Source organism: Salmo salar, chromosome ssa05 (genome assembly GCF_905237065.1).
Source record: "Salmo salar chromosome ssa05, Ssal_v3.1, whole genome shotgun sequence".
Taxonomy (NCBI): domain Eukaryota; kingdom Metazoa; phylum Chordata; class Actinopteri; order Salmoniformes; family Salmonidae; genus Salmo; species Salmo salar.
In genome coordinates, this window is record NC_059446.1 from 84,442,692 (window position 1) to 84,455,269 (window position 12,578).

The following is a 12,578-nucleotide window of genomic DNA, read 5'->3' on the forward strand; positions in this document are numbered from 1 at the left end:
AACAGTCCAGGGTATTGGTGGAGGGCATTCAACCTAACAGTAACAGTCCAGGGTATTGGTGGAGGGCATTGTAAATGCCTGTGAGCTTCAGGTCATAATGCATCAGGCCAGCCAGCCTTCAGTCAGGCCCAGTCTAGCCTCAGTTTCCACCCCCTTGAGAGGCACAATGCATTATAGTATACACTGAGTATACCAAACATTAAGAACACCTTACTAATATTGAGTTGCACCTCCTTTTGCCCTCAGAACAGCCTAACTTCTCAGGACATGGACTCTACAAGAAGTTGAAAGCATTCCACAGGGATGCTGGCCCACGTTGACTCCAATGCTTCCCACAGTTGTGTCAAGTTGGCTGGATGTCCTTTGGGTAGTGGAACATTCTTGATTGACACAGGAAACTGTTGCATGTGAAAAACCCAGCAGCGTTGCAGTTCTTGACACAAACCGGTGCGCCTGGCACCTACTACCATACCCCGTTCAAAGGCACTTAAATATTTTGTCTTACCCATTCACCCTCTGAATGGCACACATACACAATCCATGTCTCAAGGCTTAAAAATCCTTCTTTAACCTGTCTCCTCCCTTTCATCTACAAGTGGATTTAACAAGTTACATCAAAAAGGGATTGCTGTCACCTGGATTTACCTGGTCAGTCTATCTCATGGAAAGAGCATGTGTTCTTAATGTTTTGTATACTCAGTGAAGTAATCCTCACAACCGGGGTCATATTCATTAGTGTACACCGTAGCAAAACGTTCTGCAACGGAAAATGTTTCGCAAAACAAAAACCAGAGTTTCTTATTGGACAAGTTCATGTACTCCTTCCCCTTTTCAGTCCATTTTCTTCCATTTTGTGCCTAGTGAATACGACCCAGAGGAAGCCTAGTCGCTTCATTCAGATAGTTGACACAGCATAGATCCAACATGGACTCCTCAGTTTCCACCCCCTTGAGAGGCACAATGTAGGACAGTCGAGAAACACGCACAAATAGGATAGTATATGTTTCATTTGTCCTGAATGGAAGACAGAAGTCTTGTCTGAGGAACTCTGCGAGGGTTGATCCACTCCAGTGCAAGAAGCATGATTCAGTCAGTCAGCAATGGCAACAGTCCCAATAGTTTCAGTGGAGGGGTTGTCTGTCATTCCACAGTGTTACAGTACACCACCAACAACAGGCTAATGAAGCCTTCATGGGCAACATAGCATCCACAGTCATACGTACTGTACATCTTCAAATTCATGATTCATCAATTCATGTTCAATTCATTACTTGTTTGCAGACGGCCCAAAAGTTCAGGAGGACTCGTGGCCTAGGCACTATGTTTACTTTGACACACATATAATATGTACACACACACACACAGATACACACACATACACACACACACACACAAGCAACATAAGATATCAGTTAAAACAGCAGATATGAAACCTTAGTTCTTTGGTTACCCCTGACGACATATCACAGTGACTTGGATAACCAATCCGGATATCAGTGAGTTATCAACACTAGTACATTCTGGATCCACACACCCCAGATGACAACTCTGTCACCATTACAGGAAGATCTGGTGTTTCAACAGGATCAGCTGCTGAGCTGATTGAATGATACTAGCGTTAGATAAACACGTGTGGGTCATGTCTATCCATCTACACGCTCTCTAGCTAAAATAACGCAGCAGGAAACTTGGATGTGTGCGTTTGACTTTCAGTGAACAACGATATTGAACGATGATATGCCTTCATAAAACGCATGGGACAGATATGTTAAAGGGAAAGCAGATGTTTATACCCACAGACAGAACACATGATCGGAAGTCTAGTGGAACAGAGGGAGGGTGAGAATGAGAGAAGAGCTGGTTTTCGGGCTCAGCTGTTGAGCGCTGACAGCTGCCCCTGGTCTAGTAGGAACTGTTCTGGATCTGGGCCTGGTCTAGTAGGAACTGTTCTGGATCTGGCCCTGGTCTAGTAGGAACTGTTCTGGATCTGGCCCTGGTCTAGTAGAAACTGTTCTGGATCTGACCCTGGTCTAGTAGGAACTGTTCTGGATCTGGCCCTGGTCTAGTAGGAACTGTTCTGGATCTGGCCCTGGTCTAGTAGGAACTGTTCTGGATCTGGCCCTGGTCTAGTAGGAACTGTTCTGGATCTGGCCCTGGTCTAGTAGGAACTGTTCTGGATCTGGCCCTGGTCTAGTAGGAACTGTTCTGGATCTGGGCCTGGTCTAGTAGGAACTGTTCTGGATCTGGCCCTGGTCTAGTAGGAACTGTTCTGGATCTGGCCCTGGTCTAGTAGGAACTGTTCTGGATCTGGCCCTGGTCTAGTAGGAACTGTTCTGGATCTGGCCCTGGTCTAGTAGGAACTGTTCTGGATCTGGCCCTGGTCTAGTAGGAACTGTTCTGGATCTGGCCCTGGTCTAGTAGGAACTGTTCTGGATCTGGCCCTGGTCTAGTAGGAACTGTTCTGGATCTGGCCCTGGTCTAGTAGGAACTGTTCTGGATCTGGGCCTGGTCTAGTAGGAACTGTTCTGGATCTGGCCCTGGTCTAGTAGGAACTGTTCTGGATCTGGGCCCTGGTCTAGTAGGAACTGTTCTGGATCTGGCCCTGGTCTAGTAGGAACTGTTCTGGATCTGGCCCTGGTCTAGTAGGAACTGTTCTGGATCTGGCCCTGGTCTAGTAGGAACTGTTCTGGATCTGGGCCCTGGTCTAGTAGGAACTGTTCTGGATCTGGCCCTGGTCTAGTAGGAACTGTTCTGGATCTGGCCCCTGGTCTAGTAGGAACTGTTCTGGATCTGGCCCTGGTCTAGTAGGAACTGTTCTGGATCTGGGCCTGGTCTAGTAGGAACTGTTCTGGATCTGGCCCTGGTCTAGTAGGAACTGTTCTGGATCTGGCCCTGGTCTAGTAGGAACTGTTCTGGATCTGGCCCTGGTCTAGTAGGAACTGTTCTGGATCTGGCCCTGGTCTAGTAGGAACTGTTCTGGATCTGGCCCTGGTCTAGTAGGAACTGTTCTGGATCTGGCCCTGGTCTAGTAGGAACTGTTCTGGATCTGGCCCTGGTCTAGTAGGAACTGTTCTGGATCTGGCCCTGGTCTAGTAGGAACTGTTCTGGATCTGGCCCTGGTCTAGTAGGAACTGTTCTGGATCTGGCCCTGGTCTAGTAGGAACTGTTCTGGATCTGGCCCTGGTCTAGTAGGAACTGTTCTGGATCTGGCCCTGGTCTAGTAGGAACTGTTCTGGATCTGGCCCTGGTCTAGTAGAAACTGTTCTGGATCTGGCCCTGGTCTAGTAGGAACTGTTCTGGATCTGGCCCTGGTCTAGTAGGAACTGTTCTGGATCTGACCCTGGTCTAGTAGGAACTGTTCTGGATCTGAGCCTGGTCTAGTAGGAACTGTTCTGGATCTGACCCTGGTCTAGTAGGAACTGTTCTGGATCTGGCCCTGGTCTAGTAGGAACTGTTCTGGATCTGACCCTGGTCTAGTAGGAACTGTTCTGGATCTGCCCCTGGTCTAGTAGGAACTGTTCTGGATCTGACCCTGGTCTAGTAGGAACTGTTCTGGATCTGGGCCTGGTCTAGTAGGAACTGTTCTGGATCTGGCCCTGGTCTAGTAGGAACTGTTCTGGATCTGACCCTGGTCTAGTAGGAACTGTTCTGGATCTGGCCCTGGTCTAGTAGAAACTGTTCTGGATCTGGCCCTGGTCTAGTAGGAACTGTTCTGGATCTGGGCCTGGTCTAGTAGGAACTGTTCTGGATCTGGCCCTGGTCTAGTAGGAACTGTTCAGGATCTGGGCCTGGTCTAGTAGGAACTGTTCTGGATCTGGGCCTGGTCTAGTAGGAACTGTTCTGGATCTGGGCCTGGTCTAGTAGGAACTGTTCTGGATCTGGGGACCCCCTTTAGATGATAGTCCTGGGTGGAAAGTCACTTTCCTCAAATTCCCAGGTTTTCCAGAAATGCTGGTATGAGTTCCTTCTTATTCCCTCCTGATTCTGGGAATATTCCAACTGGGATTCCTGGAAAGACTGGGAATTTGGGGAGTTTAGTGAATTTTATCGGACCAGAGGCTGGGGGTCTGTGGTGTCCATGGAGGGGGGTCCTCTAGTGAGACAGGAGGGCTTGACGAACACCCCGTGGCCTGGAGGACAGCGGAAGTAAACCCTCTCCTGGACTGTCCCGTTGTGCTTGCCTGGACAGTGGAGACAGAGGGGATATTCAGGAGTCATGTGACCATTCACCATACATCTCAAACACATGACAGGTTCCTCACAGGTCCAATTAAGGTCAGTTAAGTATTGCCAGAGCACCAGCACTCTAAGAGAGTGTCCCAAATGACAGTCTCACCCTATATAGTACACTACTTTTGACCAGCGCACTATGGGTGCACCTTACATAGTGCACTACAGTAGATAAAGAATAGGGTACTGTTTGGGAGGCATCCCATTACATCATTATTACACAGAACATCATTTGATAACTAAACAGCCACTCACCCACAGCCAGGTCCAGCTGCACCCCGACCCAGATCCCCTTGGCGAACTCCACCCCGCCGACGTAGTGCACCGTGCCGCTCCTCTTCCCCACCCACACCTGCTCCCCGGGAGCCATCCAGTCAGGCAGCTGGGCCACGGGAGAACCAGAGCCCTCGTCCCCACTGCAGGAGTCCCCAGAGGCCTCAGTGCTGCTGGGGTTGGGGCTGGGGCAGCTTGGGCTGGGACAGGGGCTCCCTGGAGGTAGGTCTCCCTGGATTGGCTCCTGGACCTGGGGCTCTCCTCCTGCTAGCTGGCCTGGGGGGATGGAGGGGGGTGGGCAGGGCACGGCTACGCTGCCGACACACTGTTTGCCGTTGTGGAGGTGTGAGTGGGGCTGAGGGAGGTGAGATGAACGTTGTTGTTGTTGTGGGTTGATGACGACCAGGGATTTGTCAGAGGTCTGGTCCCTGCTGCCAGAGCACTCTTTCTCCTCCTCCGCTGGGACAGGGGATATGTGTGCTGCATCCCCAGGCTGGAAGTGTCCCAGCTCACCCAGATCCTCCATGCCGTCATCGGCCCCCTTGAAGTCTGTAAACTCCTGGCTGACGCTGAGGACACACCTGCGGGGCCACGGTGAGGGTGGCTGCTCTGAGCAGTTAGGAATACTGACAGGGGAGGAGGGGGAGGTGGTGGTTTGGGGGGTGGGGAGGGGCTGGGAGGGGACGCCAGGGGGACATGCAGGGGTCTGGGTGTCACCGCACGGCGAGGCACTTCTGGTCTGGGCGCAGCTTCGGCCCGTGCTGGTGCAGTGGAAGGAGGGGGACTCGTGGGGGTGCAGATTGTGGGTTTCCCGGTCAGGGTCATGTCTGTCTTGAGCCAGTGCGGAGGCGCTGAGCTGGTCGGAGCTGTCGCTGCCGCCGAATGGCACGTCAGAGAGCGTGGCGTCCGAGGCACTGTGGGAGAAGTAACCGCTGGTGCAGCTGCTGGCGGTGGGGCTCCGTGGAGCCCCCTCTCTATCCCCCCCTCCACCACCTCCCCGACCCCCCCTCAGCTCTCCCCTGACCCCCGCCACACCAACCCCCACCTCCTGGCTCTCCAGTGTAGCGTTGTACACCTCAAAGTTGGCAAAGTCCTCTGGGATGTAGGACTGGAAGCTGTGGAAGTCCTGAGAGCCCAGGCCCAAACTCAGGACCATGTCTGTCTCTTCCTCAGAGTCCTGGAATAGACACCACACAGAGACAGACAGACAGACACCACACAGAGACAGACAGACAGACACCACACAGAGACAGACAGACAGACACCACAGAGAGAGACAGACAGACAGACACCACACAGACAGACAGACACCACACAGAGACAGACAGACAGACACCACAGAGAGAGACAGACAGACAGACACCACACAGAGACAGACACCACACAGAGACAGACAGACAGACACCACACAGAGACAGACAGACAGACACCACACAGAGACAGACAGACAGACACCACACAGAGACAGACAGACAGACAGACAGGGACACAGGACAGACAGGACACAGGCGCGGGACACAGGACAGACAGGGACACAGGACAGACAACACACAGGACAGACAGGGACACGGACAGCAGGGACACAGGACAGACAGGGACACAGGACAGACATCACACAGGACAGACAGGGACACAGGACAGACAGGGACACAGGACAGACAGGGACACAGGACGGACACAGGACAGACAGGGACACAGGACAGACATCACACAGGACAGACAGGGACACAGGACAGACAGGGACACAGGACAGACAGGGACACAGGACAGACAGGGACACAGGACAGACATCACACAGGACAGACAGGGACACAGGACAGACAGGGACACAGGACAGACAGGGACACAGGACAGACAGGGACACAGGACAGACAGCCACACAGAGACAGACACCACACAGAGACAGACAGACAGACAGACGACACAGGACAGAGACAGGACAGACAGACACGGACACACAGACAGACAGACAGACACACAGGACAGACAGGGACACAGGACAGACATCACACAGGACAGACAGGGACACAGGACAGACAGGGACACAGGACAGACAGGGACACAGGACAGACAGGGACACAGGACAGACAGGGACACAGGACAGACAGGGACACAGGACAGACATCACACAGGGACAATGTCAGCTACTGTTTCTTTCTGTAGGGGAGCCTATCAGGGGAGCCTATCAGGGGAGGGGGCTTGAATTGAGTGAATGGAATTAAAGAAGTGTTTGATATGTTTTCTACCATCCAGCTGTTACAAAGATCCGTCTACTGACTGAATGTGTCACCAGCCCCCACTGGAGCCCACCACCTATTACATGATATTAAAATGCATTGAGGACAGTGACTGTAACCATGGATGTCTACTGACTGAATCAGTCTCCTGTCTACTGACTGAATGTGTCACCAGCCCCCACTGGAGCCTACCACCTATTACATGATATTAAAATGCATTGAGGACAGTGACTGTAACCATGGATGGATGGTGGTTGGTTGAGATGATGTTGGAAGAAACATGAGCTGATGACATCATGCACTTCATGCCGTATTCACTTCAAGACACCATGGCATGTGTGTGTGTGTGTGTGTGACTTACAGCTGTGTGTGGCAGTGTGAGGCAGAGCTGCCTGCTGGTGCAGGTACTGAGGGTGAGGGTGGAAGGGGTGAGGGTGGTGGTGGAGGGGCTGCGGTGGCCCTCGCTGCCCGCTCTGGGCCTGCGCCAGGGGGGCATGGCCGCGGCACGGAGGGGGGGAGCAGCACGGAGCTGTCCACACATGAGGAGCGCATGCTCTGCAGATGGGAGTCACACAGGAGGCATGCATGGAGCAGGTGAGTTAACATACAGACATGCACAGTCCAGTACAGTCAATAGGGTGTAGAGGTAGTTAGAGGAACTGCTGATACAGACATGCAGGACACATTGAATGGAAAACCATGTGTATTAGATGAATATGGTTGGCATTCTAAATGTCATGCTAGTTCAGTGCAGCGCATCAACGCTTTGGATGAGATGGTAGATTTAGAGTTTGGAGATTTAGAGCATGGAGCTCCCCATTCATACAATAGATTTAGAGCATGGAGCTCCCCATTCACACAACAGATTTAGAGCATGGAGCTCCCCATTCACACAACAGATTTAGAGCATGGAGCTCCCCATTCACACAATAGATTTAGAGCATGGAGCTCCCCCATTCACACAACAGATTTAGAGCATGGAGCTCCCCATTCACACAACAGATTTAGAGCATGGAGCTCCCCATTCACACAATAGATTTAGAGCATGGAGCTCCCCATTCACACAACAGATTTAGAGCATGGAGCTCCCCATTCACACAACAGATTTAGAGCATGGAGCTCCCCATTCACACAACAGATTTAGAGCATGGAGCTCCCCATTCACACAACAGATTTAGAGCATGGAGCTCCCCATTCACACAACAGATTTAGAGCATGGAGCTCCCCATTCACACAATAGATTTAGAGCATGGAGCTCCCCATTCACACAATAGATTTAGAGCATGGAGCTCCCCATTCACACAACAGATTTAGAGCATGGAGCTCCCCATTCACACAATAGATTTAGAGCATGGAGCTCCCCATTCACACAACAGATTTAGAGCATGGAGCTCCCCATTCACACAATAGATTTAGAGCATGGAGCTCCCCATTCACACAATAGATTTAGAGCATGGAGCTCCCCATTCACACAATAGATTTAGAGCATGGAGCTCCCCATTCACACAATAGATTTAGAGCATGGAGCTCCCCATTCACACAATAGATTTAGAGCATGGAGCTCCCCATTCACACAATAGATTTAGAGCATGGAGCTCCCCATTCACACAATAGATTTAGAGCATGGAGCTCCCCATTCACACAATAGATTTAGAGCATGGAGCTCCCCCATTCACACAATAGATTTAGAGCATGGAGCTCCCCATTCACACAACAGATTTAGAGCATGGAGCTCCCCATTCACACAATAGATTTAGAGCATGGAGCTCCCCATTCATACAATAGATTTAGAGCATGGAGCTCCCCATTCACACAACAGATTTAGAGCATGGAGCTCCCCATTCATAGAATAGATTTAGAGCATGGAGCTCCCCATTCACACAATAGATTTAAAACATACAGTGAGGGAAAAAAGTATTTGATCCCCTGCTGATTTTGTACGTTTGCCCACTGACAAAGAAATGATCAGTCTATAATTTTAATAGTAGGTTTATTTGAACAATGAGAGACAGAATAACAACAAAACAATCCAGAAAAACGCATGTCAGAAATGTTATAAAATGATTTGCATTTTAATGAGGGAATAAGTATTTGACCCCTCTGCAAAACATGACTTAGTACTTGGTGGCAAAACCCTTGTTGGCAATCACAGAGGTCAGACGTTTCTTGTAGTTGGGCTACAGGTTTGCACACATCTCAGGAGGGATTTTGTCCCACTCCTCTTTGCAGATCTTTACCAAGTCATTAAGGTTTCGAGGCTGACGTTTGCCAACTCGAACCTTCAGCTCCCTCCTCAGATTTTCTATGGGATTAAGGTCTAGAGACTGGCTAGGCCCCTCCAGGACCTTAATGTGCTTCTTCTTGAGCCACTCCTTTGTTGCCTTGGCCGTGTGTTTTGGGTCATTGTCATGCTGGAATACCCATCCACGACCCATTTTCAATGTCCTGGCTGAGGGAAGGAGGTTCTCACCCAAGATTTGAGGGTACATGGCCCCGTCCATCGTCCCTTTGATGCGGTGAAGTTGTCCTGTCCCCTTAGCAGAAAAACACCCCCAAAGCATAATGTTTCCACCTCCATGTTTGACGGTGGGGATGGTGCTCTTGGGGTCATAGGCAGCATTCCTCCTCCTCCAAACACGGCGAGTTGAGTTGATGCCAAAGAGCTCCATTTTGGTCTCATCTGACCACAACACTTTCACCCAGTTGTCCTCTGAATCATTCAGATGTTCATTGGCAAACTTCAGACGGGCATGTATATGTGCTTTCTTGAGCAGGGGGACCTTGCGGGCGCTGCAGGATTTCAGTCCTTCACGGCGTTGTGTGTTACCAATTGTTTTCTTGGTGACTATGGTCCCAGCTGCCTTGAGATCATTGACAAGATCCTCCCGTGTAGTTCTGGGCTGATTCCTCACCGTTCTCATGATCATTGCAACTCCACGAGGTGAGATCTTGCATGGAGCCCCAGGCCGAGGGAGATTGACAGTTCTTTTGTGTTTCTTCCATTTGCGAATAATCGCACCAACTGTTGCCACCTTCTCACCAAGCTGTTTGGCGATGGTCTTGTAGCCCATTCCAGCCTTGTGTAGGTCTACAATCTTGTCCCTGACATCCTTGGAGAGCTCTTTGGTCTTGGCCATGGTGGAGAGTTTGGAATCTGATTGATTGATTGCTTCTGTGGACAGGTGTCTTTTATACAGGTAACAAACTGAGATTAGGAGCACTCCCTTTAAGAGTGTGCTCCTAATCTCAGCTCGTTACCTGTATAAAAGACACCTGGGAGCCAGAAATCTTTCTGATTGAGAGGGGGTGAAATACTTATTTCCCTCATTAAAATGCAAATCAATTTATAACATTTCTGACATGCGTTTTTCTGGATTGTTTTGTTGTTAATCTGTCTCTCACTGTTCAAATAAACCTACCATTAAAATGATAGACTGATCATTTCTTTGTCAGTGGGCAAAAGTACAAAATCAGCAGGGGATCAAATACTTTTTTCCCCTGACTGTATGTGAGCAGATCACATTCAGCCAGAACAATCAGCAATCATCAGACAGGTTTAGTAGAATTAGTAGCTGTTGAATGTAGTAAATATCTGTCTGTGTGTACTGGATTCACTTAGAATGGGGAAAATGTCCTGTTTTCAATGACTACTACTGATGTACTGTCACATTGCAGAAAAGGAGGGATGTCACTGGACGCTGAATGAAGAGAAACGATGGGAACGGCAGGGGAAGAAAAAGGAGATGAAGAAGCAAAACACAGGAAAGAAAATAAGGAAAGACAGAAAGAAAGAAAGATAGAAAAAAGAAAGAAAGAAAGAGAGGAGAGATGAGATAAAAGGGGCCAGAGATGGCTAGAGAGAGAGAGAGAGAGGGATGGATGGATAAAGAGAGAGAGATGGATGGATAAAGAGAGAGAGGGATGGATGGATAAAGAGAGAGAGGGATGGATGGATAAAGAGAGAGAGGGATGGATGGATAAAGAGAGAGAGGGATGGTTGTGGCCCATACCTCCTGTCCCAGGAGTGGTCGTGCCTCCAGGACTCTCTTGGTCTTGCTCTCCTCTCTGACCGGCAGCAGAGACTTGAGGAACTTGGGCGTCTGGGGAGAGAGGGCCTTGAACGGGCTGGAGTTGAAGAAGGTGGGGCTCTCTGGTACCAGACCTGAGGGGGAACGCAGTAGTAAAAACAAACATCATAGCTCTTTAAATTCTACATTTAGAATGCTTTTAGTCCTATACTATTCTTAATCTGTGCCTGGGAAACCAACCATTGATTTCTTATCACAGTCCTCATACGGAGAGAGGGCCTGGAGGTTTTCCTGACTGAGAAACACTCAGGGCCCTAAATATGATCTAAAACAAGAGTTTCCTGGTCAGGCCTCCTGGTTATTGATTTCTTGTTGTTTACCGTGATTCTCTGTCTTGTTTTTGAGTGGCGTCCCACACAGAGAACCTCCGTCCTGGGGAGTACAGTCAGAGACATCCTGATGAAGGTCACAATGGTCCTGGAGGAGGACCAGACAGACAGACAGGTTAGAGTCACAATGGTCCTGGAGGAGGACCAGACAGACAGACAGTTAGAGACAAGGTCCTGAGAGGACCAGACAGACAGACAGGTTAGAGTCACAATGGTCCTGGAGGAGGACCAGACAGACAGACAGGTTAGAGTCACAATGGTCCTGGAGGAGGACCAGACAGACAGACAGGTTAGAGTCACAATGGTCCTGGAGGAGGACCAGACAGACAGACAGGTTAGAGTCACAATGGCCCTGGAGGAGGACCAGACAGACAGACAGGTTAGAGTCACAATGGCCCTGGAGGAGGACCAGACAGACAGACAGGAGACAGACAGACAGACAGACAGACAGACAGACAGACAGGTTAGAGTCACAATGGTCCTGGAGGAGGACCAGACAGACAGACAGGTTAGAGTCACAATGGTCCTGGAGGAGGACCAGACAGACAGACAGGTTAGAGTCACAATGGCCCTGTAGGAGGACCAGACAGACAGACAGGTTAGAGTCACAATGGTCCTGGAGGAGGACCAGACAGACAGACAGGTTAGAGTCACAATGGTCCTGGAGGAGGACCACAGACCACAGACAGACAGACAGGTTAGAGTCACAATGGCCCTGGAGGAGGACCAGACAGACAGACAGGTTAGAGTCACAATGGTCCTGGAGGAGGACCAGACAGACAGACAGGTTAGAGTCACAATGGTCCTGGAGGAGGACCAGACAGACAGACAGACAGACAGACAGACAGACAGACAGATGTTAGAGTCACAATGGTCCTGGAGGAGGACCAGACAGACAGACAGGTTAGAGTCACAATGGTCCTGGAGGAGGACCAGAAAGACAGACAGGTTAGAGTCACAATGGCACTGGAGGAGGACCAGACAGACAGACAGACAGACAAGTTAGAGTCACAATGGCCCTGGAGGAGGACCAGACAGACAGACAGGTTAGAGTCACAATGGTCCTGGAGGAGGACCAGACAGACAGACAGGTTAGAGTCACAATGGTCCTGGAGGAGGACCAGACAGACAGACAGGTTAGAGTCACAATGGTCCTGGAGGAGGACCAGACAGACAGACAGGTTAGAGTCACAATGGTCCTGGAGGAGGACCAGACAGACAGACAGGTTAGAGTCACAATGGCCCTGGAGGAGGACCAGACAGACAGACAGGTTAGAGTCACAATGGTCCTGGAGGAGGACCAGACAGACAGACAGGTTAGAGTCACAATGGCCCTGGAGGAGGACCAGACAGACAGACAGGTTAGAGTCACAATGGCCCTGGATGAGGACCAGACAGACAGACAGGTTAGAGTCACAATG

The 12,578-nt window shown here is 50.2% G+C and overlaps 1 protein-coding gene across 1 annotated transcript in view; it reads right to left on the bottom strand.

The window, feature by feature from the left end:
• Positions 1-3,775: 3,775 nt before the first annotated feature.
• LOC106596042 (kinesin-like protein KIF13A) overlaps positions 3,776-12,578 on the bottom strand; it is a 298,962-nt gene continuing 290,159 nt past the window's right edge. Inside the window, 4 exon segments of the mRNA XM_045719221.1 lie at positions 3,776-4,181; positions 4,486-5,680; positions 10,751-10,902; positions 11,149-11,245. Of these exon segments, the coding sequence (XP_045575177.1) occupies positions 4,045-4,181; positions 4,486-5,680; positions 10,751-10,902; positions 11,149-11,245 (1,581 nt within the window). The 3' untranslated portion in view covers positions 3,776-4,044.